Source organism: Cygnus atratus, chromosome 3 (assembly GCF_013377495.2).
Source record: "Cygnus atratus isolate AKBS03 ecotype Queensland, Australia chromosome 3, CAtr_DNAZoo_HiC_assembly, whole genome shotgun sequence".
NCBI lineage: Eukaryota > Metazoa > Chordata > Aves > Anseriformes > Anatidae > Cygnus > Cygnus atratus.
The window spans coordinates 16,468,402-16,488,390 of record NC_066364.1 but is presented as its reverse complement, the minus strand read 5'-3'; the positions used below and the strand labels follow the sequence as shown (position 1 = coordinate 16,488,390).

Genomic DNA, 19,989 nt, shown 5'->3' with positions numbered 1-19,989 from the left:
TGGGGAAAGGCAGATGGCGAAGCAAGGAGGAGGAGGAGGAGGAGAAGAAAGGAGGAGGAGGACGAAGATGAGAACGAGGAGAAGGTTGAGGATGAGGAGGATGAGGATGAGAAGGAAGATGAGGAGACTGAGAAGGGTGATGAGGACATCCCTGCTACCTGCCGGCAGCCACACAGGGACAACGCGGCCACCTGAGGCGCTCCACCCTGCACCAGGTACGCACCCCACCTTCCCCACCCTTGTGTTCGCTGTTGTTAAACACATTTTTTAATCGCACGGCCGGGTTCGCCCTGCCATCAGCCGGCCGGTGCCCGCCGTAGCGGCTGGGGGGACAAGGCGAGGCGGGCTGGGCAGGGGGCCGCCATCTTCTGAGGGCGGGCGCCGGGGGGCGAGGGGGGCGTCGTGCGGCCGCGCCTCCGCCCTGTGTGCGTGTGTCGGTGTGTGAGGGAGGGCAAGAGGAGGAGGAGGGAGGGGAGGAAGGCGGGGTGAGGAGCCAGCTCCCCGCCGCCGCTGCCGCCGCTGGGCGTGTGCCCGGCCCCCGGTGCTGCGTGCCCGGGCGGGGAGGAGGAAGAGGAGGAGGAGGAGGAGTGTGGGTGCGGGGAGTTTCCTTGTGTGGCGGCGGAGGAACAACGGCCGGGAGGGCGCTGCCGCCGCCGCCGGTTGCCGAGCGATGTGAGGGGGGGGGAGCCCCCCCTCGGCCCTCCCTTCCCCCCCCCGGAGCCGCCCGCTTCCCCCCCTTCCCCTCCCCTCTGCCCTCCCCTCATCCCCGCCCCGCCATGCCGGACCAGATCTCCGTGTCGGAATTCGTGTCCGAGACCAATGAGGATTACAAGTCGCCCACCGCCTCCAACTTCACCACCCGGATGGCCCAGTGCAGGAACACGGTGGCGGCCATCGAGGAGGTGAGCCCCCCGAGGAGGGCAGAGAAGGGAAGGGGAAGGGGAGGAGAGGGAAGGGGGGCGCGGAGCGGTGCGGGGCTGCGCAGCCCCCTCGGCCTGGCCGCGGCGAACAAGGCGCCGCCGCCTCCTGCCGCTGCCTCTCCCCGCCCGGCCCCGAGCAGCGCCCTCGGCTGCCGCCGGGAGGAATCGGGGCTCGTCCGCCCGGGGACGGGGAAGAAAGGGAAGGGGGAAGGGACGAAGCGCTGCCCCCCTCCGGCCTTCGCAGCGGCACCTGAACCGGCCCCCCAGCCTTTTGGTAGGGGCTCGGGCGGGGGTCCTCTCCCTCCTTCCCCGCTTCTGGCACAGGTGGGATTTAATCCTCATCCTAGTCCCGATCGAACCCCCTCCGCTTCCCCCGGGCGTGTGTGCTGAGGTAACCTTCCCTCAGGAGCACTGCCCTCCTTGCAGCCGCCCCAAAACCTCTCCCCTGGGGAGCCTGAGCCCCCTCTTTTTGTCTCCCGATAGACAGCCAGGGCTGCACGTTTCCTGCGAGCGGCTTCGGTCGGGGGAAGAGAGCTGTTTGCCTTCCCTGAAAGGCACCCGAAGCGTGTCGCTGAACCTGTTGGTGAGAGCCACCCCTGCCGAGGAGGGTGGCTGCCAGCAGTGGTGAGAGACGGAGCCTTTTTCCCTCCCGTTTCCCACCAGACGGAAACCTGGGACAGGTCTGAACACAGTTAGAGCACATTCCAGGTCCCAGCCGTGTGCGCACAATGAAAGGAGCCTCTCCGTATCTCGCCTCCGCCAGCAGCTTCTCTGAAGAAACTTGTGGGAGGGGATATTTGTGATGTAGATTAATTTGCCCCGTCTACCTGTTACATCAGTCCTGGCGGTGTGTGCGGAGTTGGTTTGTTTTTGCAGTAAGCATGGCTTTTGAAAAGAGCCTCTTCAGCAAAAGAACCTTGTCAGTAGTTAGTGGACCTTCTTACAAAAGAACTGCCACTAGCAATGGATTATTAAGCGAACAAAACCCAGGTTAGGTGTTTAAACACCCTTTTCAAGATTTTCCTGTTTTGCCAGTTCCCAAAACCACTAAAGCAAGGAGTTGAATTCAAAATAATCTGCACAGGAGGAATTGCTGTTTTGTTTCTGAGGTAATTTTCTTCCATGCAAGCTTGCACTTAAGTGCCTGGCTTTAATTATACCTTATTAGCCTGATAGTCTTAAGATCAACAGTTTTGTATCCAGGATTCTGTGAAAGGTGACTTAAAGAATATCGATAATAGTGAACCACTGAAGTTGTAAGGTACAGCTGCCTAATAACTGATTGACACAAAATAGAAGTTAGTGTAAGCATTGGGATCAAAAGCAGTTTTGCTAGGGTGAGAGAGATTTTTATTACAGGTTTCACAAAATTTGGTCCTCGTCTTAGCCTCAGTTTCTCAAGCTCTGTTTGCAAGAATGTCACGTCGTTTCTCAGGAGAAAAAATGCAGAAAAGTTTGTGTTTTTCATGGCTGTTTTTCATGTCCATTTTCACAAAGTGTATAAATGATATGAAATTCGTAACTTATATTGTGCATCTTAAGGTCTTTTAAAAACTCAACTCAATGAGTTGCATCTTGAAAACTTTTTTAATGTTAGGAGAATGACACGCATTTAAAAGTTTGCATCAGTGGATTCCTTTCTTATTTAATCTGTATGCTTGGCATTTTTCTTGTATCAGGTCACTGATACACCGCTGTTGGATTTGTAAAGAAACTCAGGCAGGATGTTGAGTGTTAGTTTGTATCGCTGCATATTTCAGATACTAGACACTTCAAAAATTAGCTTTTTTGATAAAGATGGTAATGAATGTGCCTAGTGTCTTACAGATCCAAGTAAAGTTTGCAAGGCAGATGATGAGAAATCGCACTGGCTATGGCTTTCTTAATCTTATTGATCTATCTAGCACTTTCGGCAAAATATCAGCAGTTGCTGCCCGTTCATGCTGATGTCCTACAGCATGTATTTAAGTGACTACTGATTTTTTTTTTTATTTTATTTTTTTGTGCTTTGATATGTCAAGAACAACAAACAAATTTTCATGGTTTCAAAACTGTGTAATCTGTTCGTAGACTTATGCTACTTGGGTTTGGTAATGCTCGGGTCCTTCAATGTAATATGCCTGGTTTTTCAGGTTAAATGTGATCCTTTGATAAAAATGTTGATATAAATTGTGTAACAGAGAAGTCAGCACTCAGCATGTTTTTCTTCCAAAAGGCTAGGCAAGAATTGGTTCATGAGGTTGTTGTGAACAAAGACTTAGTAAAGAAGGCATCTGAAAACGTACAGGTAACGCAGGGAACCCATCTGCATTTCCAGTGTCACAAGCATGGTGAAGCATCAGTTCCCAGTGTGCACTACTCCGCTGCAGTGTATGGTACAGCATGGAAAACGAGGAGGTTTGGCTGTGTATGATTTAGGGAATGTGTTACTCAACGTGGTTAATTGGTAAGTTGAACCCTCACTATTGGCTTTGTGTATGGATTGATTTTACAAAGCGACTGTGAAAGAGGCGGTTTGTTAACTGGAGGCAGTTCAGTATCCTGGAAAATGAAAACTTAAATCAACAAAACGAAAAGCTCGGACTGGTAAATAATGCTGTTTAGTGGATGTCTCTTATCTGCTTTTCCTAGGAGATCTGGTTCTGGACCGGGCTGAGCCTGCACAAAGCTAGCTGGAGTCTCTCTCGTGCCCTGTGCTCCCTTGCAGGCAGAGATGCAGGGAGGTAGCACAGGAGCTGGGGGCTGGTGTGACTTCTTAGCCTGAGCTCACCTCTGTGCAAACAAAGATATCTGCTTCCAGATCCTAATGGGAAGCCTTCTGCGCTTACCGTTAACACTGCTGGCTACCAGTTTTGTAACTCTGTCTTAGTTAATGAGCAGGTATCTAATAATGTCTTAAAAGTTCCATTAATGAGGCCTTGCTTTCTGTGATGGAGTGGTAAAGGGCTTGTTAAGTGAGGAAATCGATAAGATGCTGGACGATTGTGTGTGGATAATTTACCAGTTATGTCTCCGTGGGCGATGGAGTTGCCTTAAATCAGCGTTTCCTGAACTTGGATGAACTGACCTCTGTTGTTTGCCAAGTATGATTGATTTTTAATATCAGCTGAAAATACTTGGAGTCTTACTGTTTTATGTGATTGTATAGACTAATTACAGACCGCTTGTTATGGTCTTTGAGATCCCCAGAAGTGCACACGCTTGGAAACCGCTGCCTGTTCAAGAAAGAGAATCTGATCCTTTGCTTTGAGAAGTGGAAAGGGATTAGGAAAGGCATGCTCCTGGGGCACGGAGTGATTTCCAAAGGCAAGGAGTCTTGTAATTTCTGTATTGTTCTCAGACAAGGATGTTGCTTAGCAAAACAATGGGGATCTCTTTAGCTCCTGCTAAAGCCAAGGTACAAGTGAGTGGTACGTCTCAGGCCTTACAGGTTACTGTTTAATCTTTGCGTGCATGATAATGACTAAGATTAAACAAGTTTTAATTGATATAGTCCAGAGCATGGTCACATGGCTGGGGGGAGGGGTTGCTTGAAATCAGTAATCTCGTTTGACAAATGCAGCCTTTTCAGTTTACTGCTTCTGGTCTCCCTTTATTACAGGATCTGAAACAGCGTAGTGACCGTTCTTAAGCTGTGAATGCTTAAAAATGTGGTTTTAGTACTGCTATTACTTGGAACATATACTTCTCTCTTTTATGTGCTCTATGTTAAATAAAATAGTCCCTAAACTGTAATGGAGCCTGCAAAATGGTCCTAATACCAGTGATTACTAAAGATTTTGGGAAATTATTATTTTATAGAGTGATTTAATGAACAGTATCCAAGCGTGCCACTTCATTTTGAAGCATGGGTTAAGTCTTACTAGAAAAGACTGGAATCAAAGCTCATAAAAATCTGAAGTATGTATTTTACCTTTTTTTTTTTTTTTTTTGTGCTGAGGTGCTTCTGAATCAAGAACGAAGGGGCAGGGGAGCTCTTGTTCAGGCTTCCCTCTAAACGGGGAGTTGTTTGATGTGCTGAGGACCGTTTGATCTAAGTCAGGGTTTGGGGTGCAGAGTTTATCCCGCCTGCTTAAACTTCACAGCAAGCACATGAAGAGAGGAGAATGGAAACATTGACAGAAGTTTAATAGGTTAGTGGATTGCCTCCCCCACCACAGCAGCACTTTCTACCATGGTGAATGTGTCGTAAGTAGACAGGATAAATGTGTGACGGAACGATGGAGAGCGTACAGGCAAAAGGAAGAGCGTGGTGGTAGGCCAAGATGGTCTCGGTTGGCTGGATGTAAATAATTTTAATTGTCTGGGGTTTATTTAAAAGCCACTGACCAGGAACTTCTATAAAATCTGTGAAATTAGTGTTAAAACCATAACTTGTAATTTCAGGTTTGTGTTTGCCTTTCTTCTCTAGGTCCTGTTCCATGACCGTTGCGCCTTAACGTGTCTGTCATTTAACAGTTACAATGAGTAGTTGTGTTTTTTGTTTTTTTTTTCATAATTTCCATTCCTGGGGATGCAGCGTGTCATTTCAGTATCAGGTCCTCTCTTTCCTCATTGTCACTTAAAACAGAAATTTTTGTATCAGAAATGAAAACAACTTCATTCCCTGTAAGGAAATCCCACAGCTTTCAGCTGATCTAGAGAGCTGTAAGGGATTGACTCTCGTTGAATTCCTTTTGTATGTTCGAATTTTTTAATCCTCCCTACTCCGTCGTGGTTCTGCCAAGCTAATGAGGGCAAGAGGTAAAAACAGGTAGGATCAGTGAACGTGAGTCTGGATACATGTGCGTGTTATCAAAATTTGTACTTTCCCGTTAGGTGGTTTTGGGTTGTCAGGGCTTCGGGACTGGAGTTCTGTCTTCTCATGCTACATTTGTGATAGTGTCTTGCTTTGGGAATCTGTGTGAAGATTATTATTTTTTTTTTTTTTGTATTTTGAGAAGGAGTAGAAAATGTCACATTATATTGCATTTTGGAAAATTTACTACTATTATCTGTGTACTTCCTTCTATTAAAATATATCTTTGTGCCCACTATAAGGTGCTCCTTCTAGAACATATTTGCACACTTTTCTTAGCTCATTACTAAATACAGTTCCATAAATACAGTGTTGTTTAAGACTTCTGTGTTTTCCACTTCTGCTTCCTTTCTGGAGTCATATTTGTTTGTCGTTAGCATCCAGAGAAGTTTCTGGAAAAGTCATTATGACACAAATGGCGTTATGATTTCAGAAGGAGTGTGGGAATTTTTTTTCTTTTCCGAGAGGAAAATAGAAGATGGAAGTTGGGGAAATACGGGAACTGAATTGTAGGTTTGCAGCTGGAGCTCTGTGCGTGTTATAAAATAGAGAATTGCAGCCTTGAACGTCTAAGGTACAGACGATGCAGTCAGATAAAACAATTTCAAGCCATGTACGCAGATTGCTGTGCACCTTACCTTGGTGCATCCAACGGGCATCTGCTTCCTAATACCAAATGCCTCGTTCCTGGTAGGAGTATCAATGGAAAATAGACACATTTCCAAATTATTTTACTAACAGTGGCTCTTATCTTCTGACTTTTTCTCTAGTGCTGTTGCATTTCTCAGAACAAGCTTCACTGCACTGTCTTCGTGCTGATGATAAAAGAGAGTAGACATGGAAAGAGGGTAATTCTTTCTGCTTACGTTTAACCCACCGTAGGTTCCTCTCCTTACCTTCATGCTGTTCTCTCCGTACCAGAATATACGGCAGTGCTTGGTAAAGGTGGGGCCTTCGTTTCGTCGGGAGAAAAGCCTGATTCCTGCTCCAAAGCACTTACTGTCCACGTGTCAACACGCCATGGCTGATGAACAGACAGCAGAATAGAAGCAAGCCAGTAGCTCGACCCCTGTGAAGTGGTTTCTTCTTATTCATCTGCATTGGAGTAGTTGTCCTGAAACATTTTAGATCAACTCTTACTTTTATTTTTTTGCAATTTTTGCCTTCCATGGGTTTACATATATAACCATTCCCTGTCTAAAGTCTCTGAGCCTCCGTATTGAGACCCCGTGCTGCCTGTCAGACCCTGTTCCCCAGAAAGAAGTAACATTTACCCCTGAAGCTCCAGAAGAGTTGGGGCGGGCCCCATTTTGAGTAGCTGTTCCATCCGCTGTCCTGGCTATCACTGGAGCTTCCCTGTACATCGTTGCTGCTCGGTCTCCTCATCCCTCTGCCTGCCTTAAAGCTCTGCTGCCGAGGGTTTCAGCTCTCTGCCCTGCCCTCCTGGGGGAGCTCCCTGGACTTGCCCCCCATGGGTGGCTGTGGCTGAGCAGTGGGGTCGGCTGTAGGAAGGGGCAAGGCAGCCCTGTCCATGGTCCTAGAGCTCAGCGGGGCTTCACACCCCCGGGACTCTCCTTTAGGGATGGGCAAGTGGCCTCACTTGCCTTCTATCCTCACTGGCTTCAAATAAACGTTATGTTCTTCTTGAAGCTGATGTATAGGGAAGAAGTTTCTCCTGTAGATAGGAAGAAAAGAAAAGAGGAAAGTCAGGAGACACTCACTGGGTGGAACCTTTCTGTGTGCTTTCCTGCTGTGGTAACGTCTTCCATCCCCCGTCTCCTTCCCGTTCTGTGTTTAGCGATGCATGTAGCTCAGGACAGTTTGTAGGTTCTGTGAAAAACAAGCGTTGGTAACAAAGCTACCTGGTAGGTAGGAAAACACGAGGGTGTGATTCTGAAGAAACGAGTGGGTGCTGGTGGCTGGGGTAAGTCTGATCAGAGGAAAGGGGATCAGAAGTGAAGGAGAGGTGTTTGGTGTTGCCTGCTTGTGAGCATTAAGATCAGAGACCATCATCTTACATTTGCTGCAAAAGAGAGTGCTATTGCAAGTACGGAGAGGGATGCTTTGCACAGAAGACAAATGAAAGGCTTTTTAGCAGTATCATGAACGGATGTGGCTGAGGAGGACTGTATTTGTCAAGGCCAGAATTGGGTAACAATCAAAATTAAATGGTGAGAAGCTGTAAGCTTGTGGTAGAAATACTGTGCAGAAGGAGTCTGTGTGGCTGGTGATAGGTTTCAGTTCAAGAAAACCTGTTGGCTATAATCTGTTAAAGTGTGTGCTAACGTTGCAGGCATGGAGGAAGAGTGCAAGGGGGAAAAACAAGAGCTGTGTTTCGGCTACATTATGGTCAGACATCTGTGATGACAGGCTGAGATGTTCATCTTTTGCAGGAGGAAGCATGTAGGAGCAGGAGAAGCTGCTGTGAGAGTCGCTGATTTAAAGGCAGCAATCAAATGGCTGCTGTGGATGAGACTGGAAATGAGCGAAGTGTTTTGTTGAATCATTAGGGGTTGATTCATTGTATATCAAAAGCCAAACAAAGCAATTAAAAGGAAAAACAAAGCAAAATAAGCCCAAAAGTTGTATTTAGGAGCCAGTCATTAAACTGAGAGCTGGCTAAGTCAGCAGAACTGAAGAGTTTATTTACTAAAGCATGGCAAATATTTAGGAAATGTCCCAAGAAAGGGGAAAACGATGGGAAAAAACTATGGACTCGAAACACCTGGAGAAGAACATCACAAACGAGCAGAGCCTGACAGAAATGGGAAGAAAAAGGTCATCAGAGGAATGTAGTACACTGAAAAGTGTGGGTAAAGGTAACGGGCAGATTTGGAAAAGTCCGGTTTCTTTAGCTACAGCAGCAGGCAGTAAGGAAAACAAAGCCATTCCTTAGGCACGTGGAGCTGTGAGGAGAGAAGGAAGGGGTGTTACGTGGTTAGAATGTAGTAGCAGCGGTAATGCAGGTATTGCCAGGTCTCAAGGATTGCTCTGCCACAGTTTGGGAGCTCAAAGCGGGGCAGAAGATAGGATGGGTAGTGGGAATAGAGATGCAAGTTGGCAAAGCAGTAAACAAAACTCTGAGCTTAAGGCACTGGATCTGTTGGGGCTGGTTAACTTGTTTTCAGGGATTCTGAAAGAATTAGGATGATGATGAGCAAATGCTCCTGATAAATCCTCTGAAGACTAGGATGATACCTGTTGTAAGCACAGATGGAAAAAAAGAAAGTCAGGATGGAAATAAGAAGAGAAGTATTTACAGCTAATAAAAATGATGGCAGCAGATAGAGAAACGCAGACCACGGCTGTTAAATTGAGGAGAAATGTTCTTATTCAAAGATTGTATCCCCAGACGAGTGGCAGGCTAGCAAAGTAACCAGCTCCTCTTCCTGCTCTTAGAAATGTTTGAAAAACAGTGGAGAAATGTCTTTTCAGCCTTTGCCAGAAGACCATGCTTTCATGTTTGCTTTCAGTTTTGAAGTTGTAGTCAGACGTGCAAGAACTTCACTCAGGGAAAACTTGTGAACGAAGGGTTTGGGGAGTTTCTCAGGACGCTGCGGAAGAATGCAGCAAAGAGAGGAACAGCGGTGGCACTGGGAGGGCATCAGAGAGCTGACATGATTGTTTAGGCCATGGATGGCTTTTGAAAAGATTTGGAAAGTGCTTTGAAGTCATGTCTGATCTTAAGCCCGTTTTTCTTTCTTTAATGCCTTGATTTTGAGGCTTGTTTAAACAGCGTTTCTGCTCCTCTGGATACGGTACGGTGGCTCCTTCTGCACTCCTTCACCAGTGCTGGCAGTTTCTTAGGAAAACAGACTCCCTGAGAACCGTGCTTCTGAAGCTGTAGGGGATGATTACAGCCAGGTTTCAGGTAAAGGTAAAATCTCTGCTTCAGTGCATTTTCTCTGAGACTTTTTTTCTTTTTCTTAAACCTGTCTGGAAAATGTGGGTGAAGTTACAGGACAACCAGAGGTTTGGTGTTTGTAACTGTTTAGTTCCTTGCAAGCTGGTGGTAGGGGACTTTCTTTTGTTTTCCCCAGCCTTTTCCCCACACGCTCACATTTGTTAGCACTGAGCAAAAGCTCTTCTCTATGCAAAGTGCTCACTGCATGCAGCGGCTCTTGCTGGGACATAAGCTGGGAGAGTTTTTGCTGTTAGATATTAGATTTTCCTGTGATTAAGATGACTACCAGCTTCTTTTGTTTGGACTAAATCCAGGCTTCTTGCATGAAATTTCTGTCACTGTTGGTGTTGAGGGGAGGAGTAAACTGGGCTAGGAAGCAACAGAAGAAGGGAATGCAAGAAAATTAAGAGTCGGGAGGTAGCTGAACTGTTTGCGAAGTAGCATGAGGATCGGTCAAAAGTGAAGAGCAAGAAAATGGAGTCAGGGTTAAAACCAGACTCGGGACGGGGGAATCATCCAAGGGTAGAAGCTCCGGTGGTGGCGTATGTGGGGTGGAGGAGGGTCGGGGCTGCCCTCTGCCCCGTTACGAAGGGCAGAAGGACAGATATCAGGAGTCTAAGGCAAGTTCAGAGAAATAGGAATGGACAGGAACTGCAGGGGAAGGGAGAATGCAGCGGTGTTGATGCAGAAGGTAGGATGCAAATGGCAGAGGGCTAACGTGAAGGGGGTCAGCAGGGTAAGGAGGCAGGCAGGGGAGTTGGAGAAGGGGCAGCGATGGAGGGAAGCGGCTGCCCTGTGATGCCATGGACCCGTCCTACCCACAGTTCAGGAGAGTGGAAAGAGGTCTGTGCGTCCACATCCAGAAAGTGGACAGGACTAAGTGTTACCCAGACTTCGTTAGCTGCTGTGTACGTCCCAAAGTTAATTGTATTTGGAAAGAGAAAATAACTTGCCTTACAGGGGAGAATTTACCGACGGAGGGACTGAGATACAGTGCAGTAACTGAATAGCGACGTTCCTTTAAGCAATGCTGCTTTGCAGCCGTAAGCTTGGGTAGCATGATGTAGGATTTTTCGTCCAGAGCAGAAGGCTTTGTTTTCGAGGGAGTAGGTGTTGGGCAGAATTTGAAAAATTTCCTTCTTCGTATACGCGAGCTCTGTTTCACAAAAATATTTACTACGGAAGTGACATTGCGCGGTGAAACTATTTCTTTGGAGTGTTCTTTAATAGGCGGCTGTAAAAGTTAACATGAAAGATCCTCTGGTATGAATTCTGGCATCTCACTTCATAACCCAAGGATAAACAGAGAACCGAGAGGGAAAGCTGAAGCCCTGCTCGCCATTGTCTCGGAGCAGCGTGGTGCACAGAAGCACCTGCTGTTTGCGGACCCCTCAGCTCTCCCCGATTAAAGATCAGATTATCAATGTAGTTCTGGTCTGAAATCTATAATTCTGTCTGGGCATTATGCTAAGTATGCGTGCAGATATATCAAAACAGCTGAAGTGATTAGAGCCGAGCAAATTACTTTTACGTTCCTGGAAGCTTTGTTCTACATTTAGAGAGCGTATAGGAAGGGGAAGAAGGGGCGAAGCGATGTGAACATCCATGTGGATTATTTTCTCATGTTTTATGGCTTATGTTCTTTGTTGGTGCAAGATTTCTTTCCTAGAATATGCAATTTTAAGGAAGTTTAGACTGTGTTTTAGGGAAGGCAAGTTAGAAACTAATGCATTTCCTAATCATTTTAAGCCCCTTCAATCAAACAGGATTACTGTGGGGCTCTAGCACTACGAGTGGAAATTTCCTTAGCCCATGCAAACGCAGAGCCCCTGCTCGGTTGTCACATGCAAAACATGCAGCAGAGAGCCTTGCGAAGCACATGTTTTTAATCGTTTGTTTGTTTTACAGCCCTGTAGGTGTATGTTACACAACAACACAACCAGGGACAGCAGAGTCCTCCCACACTTCGGCTTCATGCAGGCGAGACACTAGCAGCGCTGAAGAGGGGAGCACTAAAGCAGCAATGAATTAATAACTCTTTTGTGAGCTGCGTTTTGTTTGCTTCCATTTATTCTTTCGCTTAGTTTGTGCTTTTCTGTTGCTTAACTGCTCTGCTCGTGGATGGCGGGCTTTTCGTGTAAGGATTTTTGGTCTGTGCTAGGGGTAGAGTGCTGGTGTCGGCCGCCTCCTCCCCAAGCCTTGTGGGTTTGGTGGTGGTGTAGGGTCGCAGAGATTCAGGCATTTGTCTCGTGAGTTTAAGGCACCAGCCCGGTAGCTCTTTCCCATTTCTTTTGGGAACACAACGGAAGCGCTGATGGGCCTGGCCCTGCTTCTCAGCTCTAAATTGCTGCGATTTTTACGTGCAGAAGTTGTGCAGGGTTTTGCCTTACGTTCGTGCACAGCCTGCTACCTATCTTCCTAGTGGTCAGCGGGGGAGGGAAGCTACTAATCACTGCATTTCACAGATATTTTTGTGTACTTGAACTCCCTGATTATTTTGGCAGATGTCACCCTGTAGGGAAAGCTTTTATTTTTACATCAAATACGGTATAAATGGGTATTTCGTGTCTACTATGCATGTACTAATAACTGTGTGAATTAAGATTCACTTGCACTTGAGCCCTTAGTGACAGCAGTGCCTGTACCGTTAATTTTAGCTGTATATAAAGCTACTGAAACTCCAGCAGAACTTCAGGTCGTTGTTTACAAGGCTGTAATAGTGTCCCGAGATCTCTTTAGCTGGGCACCTGAAGTAAATGGATGCATTCTTTCATTTAAAAACAATTTCCCTAAATGCAAATTAATAGGCTATTATTTTATAGATTTTTTTACAACAGGAACTCAAGCTCTTTACTGATAGCTACAGCACGACAGCATCACCAAAATGAGATTAATGCAGCTTCTTTTTTCCATTTATCCGAAAGAGGAAGACATTGATGTTACCAAATGTTTGATTGCCATAACTGGGCTAATCTTTTATTTGCATTAGCCACTGTTAATTACGCTGTCACGCAGTTACTCTTTCACTGGGAAAAAATGTATTAACGCTGAGAAACCACGCAGAGATTTTCAAAGGCGATATATATACTGCATTATGGGGGGGGGGGGGGGGGGGGGAGTGCAAATCCCAGGCTGAAGTCCAGACCCTGCTATAAAACAGAAATAATTTCATAATGGTTCAGGAGAAAATTAGTTTTATCGTTGGACACCGTGCTTTCATGTCAGAACTGGCAAGTGCAACTGTACAAAATGCATTAAAATGTAAAAGGAAGCAACTCATCAGTAAAGAAAACAAAACTGTAGTAATTAATATGCTGCCAGTATCCTAATTTTAACAGCTTGTGCAGTGTTTCCTAGGGAGATTTGGTACTGTCGAGGTGATTTGTCTTTGTCTCTTGAATCCCCTCTAGTTATCTGCCATTCCTTGTAGGAATATGGTATCCTAAAAGTTCCAGGAGTGTCCTAAACTGGACAAAGTTTGTGTGCCTTATATTCCCTTTCACCTCCTATATATATATATGTATATATGTATGTGTGTGTATATATATATATATATATATATATATATATATATACACACATATGTCACATATATATAAGCCAAAGATGTTTGTAATACAGATCTTGATTGTTTATTTAGTGGCCTTGCAGTACCTGTGGGGAGCCTACAGGAGAGTTGGGGAGGGACTCCAAGTCAGGGGGTGGAGTGATAGGACCAGGGGTGATGGCTTTAAACTAAAAGAGGGTAGGTTTAGATTAGATATAAGGAAAAAAATATTTACTCAGAGGGTGGTGAGGCACTGGCACAGGTTGCCCAGAGAAGCTGTGGATGCCCCATCCCTGGAAGTGTTCAAGGCCAGGCTGGATGCTGTTTGAGCAACCTGGTCTCGTGAGAGGTGTCCTTGCCCATGGCAGGGGGTTGGAATTAGATGGGCTTTAAGGTCCCTTCCAACCCAAACCATTCTGTGATTCTCTTTCTGTTGAGAAGTTCTCAGAAGCCTGCTAAGATAGAGGTTTGAATGTGCTACATTGCTGTAGGCTCTTTTCTTTTCTTGGTTAATTTCCAGTCCTTAGAATTATTTCATGAATAAATTAGAGTCAAAGAAGTGCTGGATGGGGAGGTATGGGTCACTTTATTGCATCCAGTTTCTGTGCGCACACACCACAGAGGTTCTCATTTTTAAGGTAGATTAAAAATCTACCTTAAGATAGGGAAATCTTACTATTTAGTTTTTGATTATTTTGTAGGGATTGCAGCCAAGATATCTGCGTGGTTTATGTAGATTGAAAGAAGACTGAAACTAAATCAGGCCACTGATAAGGGGACTTTGAGTACCTGAAAATTGTTTCATTTGATGATTATGCCCATCTAAAACTCAAACTTCTCTATTCAAAAAGCTCATCATGTGCTGTGTGAAAGGGCATTACGTTCTGCAAAGATTAATTCTTGTTGCTTCTGATGCTGTATGAAAGGATTTAATCCTAGGGAAAAGAGCACTGAATTGAGAAATCCGCAAAAGGAACGATACAGAGCGAGGATCAGCCTCTCTTAGCAGCTGGGCTCTGAACCGTGAAGGGCTTTGGGGGCTGCAGACAGAAACGTGAACACAAAGCTGGGGCAGTGCCCCCGCGGGACGAGGACGGCAGCGTTTCACCTCCGGTAAAGGGGCGCCGAAGCTTACTGCGCTGTTCAACGCAGGAACTTTGTCTTCAGAAGCGTGATCCTTGAAAAAATGTTGTTTTATTTTACATAATGATGCATCTTAGGTTGTTGAAGCATACAGTATTAAATATGTGGGTATGGATGTCAGCAATTGGCTAGTGCAACTTGAATATTAAGAAATAAAAAAGAAATGAGTGTTATTTACACATCCTTTCTTTTAAAATGATCCACTGTAAAGAGTAAGTGCATCAGGTCTTACTTTGCTTGTGAGATCTCCGTTTGAAATCTGCTCGTCTTGGCTTTCAAAGCAGATAGCTGCAATTTGGGTGGTAAAATTGTTAAAAGAGAAGGTAAATAGGGATTATATTTCTCACTACAACATAAAGCAGGGGGTGGATGTGTTCTGGAGAAACAGTTGGTGTAAGTAAGATGTCTCCATTCTTTTTTCTTAGGCAGGAGGCTTTGTTAAGCAAAAATGCTTCATATCTGTTCTCTGCTTCCCTTGCTGTTGCATTTCCAACTTCATGTAGCAGGGGAAGCACAGGGCACTTGACTGGTGAGTGTGCACCTTTTTTGCTCACTGTACAGCGGTGTGGTGACTTGTGGTGACGACCAGCTCTTTGTAGATTCTGAACCTCTCATTTAAGATTTCTATTTATTGATAGAAACAGTTTTGTGGAGAAATCAGATTTTTAGGGATCACTTGCTTGACTTCGTACAATGACTTAATTTTTTACTAAAACACAACATTGTGCTCAAGTGTGTTGGTGCATAGCAGAGTCAAAGTTTCCCATCTTTTACCTCTGTAACAGAATTGCCTTTTCCTTACAAGTATTAATTTCCCAGGGCAATGGTGTTACCTCCTTCCACCACGCATGCCCTTGGCTGCAAGCACAGAAATTTAGAGCCTACATGTTTTCTGCCAGATAGGCTGGTTCCAACAGATGGCCTCGGCATTGGGCCCACAAGAACCACAAACCCAGATGCTGTGGAAATCATGTGTTTGTGGCAAGGGGCTTCGCAGGGACAGTTCTGCAGCAAACCCCATCCTTTTTAATGCCTCACAGTCTCTGAAGTTGGTGTGTCTCAGGCCTAAGAGCTCATATGTGTAAGTGAACTGTCACAGCTATTGTAAAATACAGTATTTTGGAACAGTCCTTCACACGTACACTCCACATAAAGAAGTTACTCAAAATGAAATTCTTTTATTTTTCTACTAGAACATGGGGCTTTGCCCTAGACTTTGCCAGCGAGGCTTTTTCCCCCTTGTATCAGTCACCCAGCACGTTCAGAGAGGGGCTGGTCAGCGGGCAGGAACAGGAGAGGACTTCAAAAAGGGAAAGGCAAAACTTGGACATGGAGAGAGGAAATGACATAAAACGAAGGGAACGGAGAGAGGAGTTTGGAGGGGTGACAGAATTTAGGACCCCTTTTTCCACCTTTCGTAAAAGAAAAGCAGATTGCAGCAGTGCAGAGTTAATTTCTCGTAGAAAAACAACAAACTGGGATAAAATAGCTGTGGGCCTCTCTGATCTTTTGAGTCAGAGAGGAATAATTAGAGCAATACCAGATTACCTGCAAAGATGGGCCAGAAATGTCACGAGATTGCACTTGCTGGTATGGCGTGAGTATTCAACCTTGCTGCTGTTGCTTTAGAGGTAAGAGCAGTCCTGAAACACAAGAGCTGCTTCTTGCTCCGTCTCTTCATGGTAACTCTTGAAGCCCTTCTCTTTTCCTCACTAACTGGCTCTGGGAAGGCCGTTCCTCTTTGGGTTCAGCATTCGCAGCAGCCTCTGGCATTATTATTTATCCTGAAATATGGGAACGCGCGACGTACAGAATGATTTATGGCTGTGGAGTGGCCCGATACTTTAATGCAAATTACTGAAACTGAAGGTGAGGTTAGATTTTGCTTTAAAGATATAATGGTTAACGTGATTGTTTATATTGGATCTAAATTTAATATGTTACACTGTATTGTGTCTTTGTTAGTTAAATGTACGATACGGGGAAAAAGCATGAAGAAAGATTAATTAAAGAGGAAAAAAAAATGATTATCTTGAGACTGCACAAATTCAGGTCCAAATAACCCGAATTGTGAAATAGTTAATTTTAGCCTTTCTAAAATGAAACTTCTGTGGGTGAGAAGAATGGAATGTAGCAGAGACTTCCCACTGTTTGAAGTTTAAAAAGGAAAAAAAAGAGCAAAGATGAAGGCCTCCTCCTTCCCCTTCCTCTCTCACGACTTCCCACTGCACGCGGCCGGACAGGCACGCGAGCACTCGGACTGGGCTGCAAGAAGTCGAATTGTCTTTTCTTGCCCGTGTGTGGAGACTGAAAGCTTGGTTTCCTCTTTCTCCTCCTTTTTTTCCTCTTGCAGTGTTTGCTGCTCGGGAGTCTCTCAGGCTTTTCTTTTTAAAATGGTCGCTGGAATTGAGGAGACTGTCTGGGGGAGGGATGGATGTGTGCCTCCCTTTGGTTGCTGCCCCAAACATGCATTGTTGGCCGCCCCTGAGATAGGATATCAAGTTAAATGGACTACTGATCCGCCCCAGTGTGGCTAGTTTTCTGTCCCTCTACAGAAAAATAATGGTTTTCTGGGCCAAAATTGTATAAAGCACTGGTGTAAGGGCACTTGTGTAAGAAAAAGACCCAGACTTTGGTGAATCTGGCATAAAAGTTGTTTGCATTCTTCTTTCAAGTTCCAACTCTTCTTCCGAGCTTCCAAGTGACCATCCAACCGGTAGAGCCCATGGCTGGCCGTTTATGCTACCACTGCCCTTGTTTTCCCCGTATCCCTTGGTTCTGTGAAAGGTGCCAAATTCTTCTTTAGGATACGTAATTACTCAGTTTGTGCCTTATTTTCCTCTCCCAGTTAAATACGGTAAAAACAGAGCAGTTTGTTTTCCCCGCACTCAAAAAGAGCAAATAATACATTCTTTTTTTTTTTAGTCAGCCTGAAATTTATTAAATACGTTAATAATTCGAACCACCCTCCCTTCTAGGAGAGAGAACCCTGCCTATTGCCCAGACCCATTTAGACAATGTAGATTTTTGGACTGATGCTACTTTTGAGGTTCTTCTTGGGAGGCAGCAGTGAAATGTTTGAGCATTGTATTTCCCAATGGGCTGAAGTCCTCCTAGGCAAGGTGAAATGGGCTTGAACAGGTTTGTTGTTGTTTTTATTTTAATTTATTGGGACAGATAGTGGCTTACAAATTAGGATGTCGAGTATTATTTCGGGAAGTTTCACTAGCCTAGGACTGCTTTCTACCTACGAAGATGGGTTTGGCTCTAATGAGCTGGCACATTTCTTTGTTCCAATAGAAAGCTTTGAAGCAGCTAAAATGGAAATTGGCCCTTGGCAAGTGAAGCTGGACTTGGTTCCTACACGGGGAACAAAGCTTTGCTGCTGAGCAGTCAGTGCTACTTGAGTCCTCCTCTCTCAGCCGTAGTGCGCAGTAGGATTTTAAAAGCTGTGCTTCCTTCTCATTAGCTTGAAGGAAAAAAAAAAAAGCTGCTTCTGCAGTCATAATGTATGGGCTTCAGAAGTTCATCTACTTTGTTTTGTCATTTTGAAGTCTTCCGTCTGTGGCGCTCCAAATACCTGAAGTTTGTGTTACCGAATCCCTTGGGAAATCGCAGCAGCGATGTGGCCAAAGTGTTTGTGATGGGTGCCAACACGTTAACCGTAACTAGCTAGGGAAAAAAAAAAAAACAGCAACAACAACAAAAAAACTTTTGTGTGATTGTTGTATGTGAGCATGTGTGGTAGTGGCTCAGAGGAATAAACTAATTGAAGATACAGCAAGAAAAATGAGAAATTACAGATATTTGTGTAAACTGGAGAGAACACGTTATGTGATCTTTTTCACTGTGTAGTCATTGTCGATTGTAAGGTCAAGGACTTTTTACACTAAATCAAATTTTATGCCATTTGAAGGGATTAGCTATGCATTTTGAAGGAAAATGCTGATACGGGTACCAAGCTCATAATTAATTTCCTCGTGTTCGTTTATTTTAATCTGATATTGCCCTTTATTTAGAAACCTTGAAACTCATGTCAAGAGAACAAGATCCACACCAGCTGATCATAGCGTATTTCTTTTGGGCTGCTCTCAAACAAACGTTGTCTGTGATCTCGAGGTGCTACAGCAACACCACCTAAATCCTGCTATAAAAAGAAGCATACCTGAGGATGACGAGCAAGATGAGCATCAGAAGTCGCATAAAAATAAATGAACAGAAGACCCAAATACTGTGCTCAGAAAAATATCGTGCTGGTAAGGGCACGGTGGAGAAGGTCGCTTGGAGTTGGTTGCAGCTTATGGCACACATCAGCAATCCTCCAGTAATGTGTCTTCTTTTCTAATGTACCCTATCTATGGCATTCTTCTTTTTTTTTCATAAATCAAAGTTGTGCTTGCTATTTTTAACAAGAGGGAAGTCTGAGCGCTCATCAGGAGAAACCGAGCGGGAGCACGAAACTAATTTATCTGGCCTCTTAGAATATATTGTGCTGGAATAAACAGATGCCAAAATAAACAGTGTTGCAATAGAGAGAGGGTTTTTTTCTGAGTTGAAACTGGAAACGTTAAATGAGAGGAGAAAATGATCCCACCACATGAATTACACGGTTACTTTTCTTCTGGTTCAGGGGTTTCCTGGGCATTGTAAAGGGGTAAGAGAAATGCTAGGATATGCCACATCAGAAGCCATCTTAAATTTCACTGCTCTGACTCTGTAGGGAAGTGCGCAAAGCGAGTGAATGAGAGGAGGGGAGGTTTTGGCACGTGTGCGTGTGCATTGCTGTGGGGTGTGCAGATTTATGAAAGGGAAATACTGCATTCACAATTGAAAATACAACGAAGCTGCAGCTATATTTAAACTGATTTTTGTGATAAGATTTGGACAAAGGAAAGGATGAGAGAATATGAAGAGCGGAACTAAAGACAAAGAGCTCACATTTTAAAATTTTATGCTGCGAGGACTGCTTTGAATCGCTGGTTGTTAATAGGGACAACATCCTTCATCTAAACAAAAACCAAGGCCCCTCCCCAGTTTTGGGGACTATAAGCAAATATACAGTATTAGAGATAGGAAGTGTTCCAGTACTTCATCCACCAGTCTGTAGGCTTACAGAGCCCCTCTTTAAATAATGTATTTAAATTAAAAACTTTCACAGAGGAGGGGAGGACTAGAAGAAACCTTGTACAGCGGCAAGTTTGTCTCCTTACCACTGTGGAACCATCATAAAATCCTATATAAATTTATTCAGGTCCCTCTTAAAATGGCTTGGTGGTTTCTACCCTTTTTTCCCATTTTCCCATTCAGAAGGTTTTCCAGGGTTGGATTTGTTTTTCCCAATTTCCAGCTGCAGTTCTTTCACATATAGCTTTCATTTAGCTCTTCTTACGCTGACGTGAGTTTTCAGTATATTTCTGGGTGTTTATCCCTTTTTCTTCTCTGTTACCACCACTAAGGAATTTAGGTAGGACCCTTTCAAGGCCGGAGGGACCAGGCTACAGTCACAGGGTGACTGAAGAAGCACCAGGTCTGGGCACTCGGGACCATATTACCCAACAATGTCCTCTTGGTCGTTCCCTAGGTAATAGCCCAACACCCCTGGGTGACTGGGGATCCTTTCAGGAAGGCAGCCTGCCTTCTCTTCCTACATCTTGTGCTTTTTTTTTTTTTTTTTTTT

At 44.8% G+C, this 19,989-nt stretch overlaps 1 protein-coding gene across 4 annotated transcripts in view; it reads left to right on the top strand.

The window, feature by feature from the left end:
* The first annotated feature begins 518 nt into the window (after positions 1-518).
* Positions 519-19,989, top strand: part of ASAP2 (ArfGAP with SH3 domain, ankyrin repeat and PH domain 2) — an 88,023-nt gene continuing 68,552 nt past the window's right edge. The window contains exon 1 of one of the 4 annotated variants that reach the window (XM_035542893.1): positions 519-902. In XM_035542893.1, coding sequence (XP_035398786.1) covers positions 777-902 — 126 coding nt within the window. In that variant the 5' untranslated portion in view covers positions 519-776. The remainder of the gene's footprint in view (positions 903-19,989) is intronic. The other 3 variants (XM_035542897.1, XM_035542898.1, XM_035542894.1) reach the window with 3 other exon arrangements.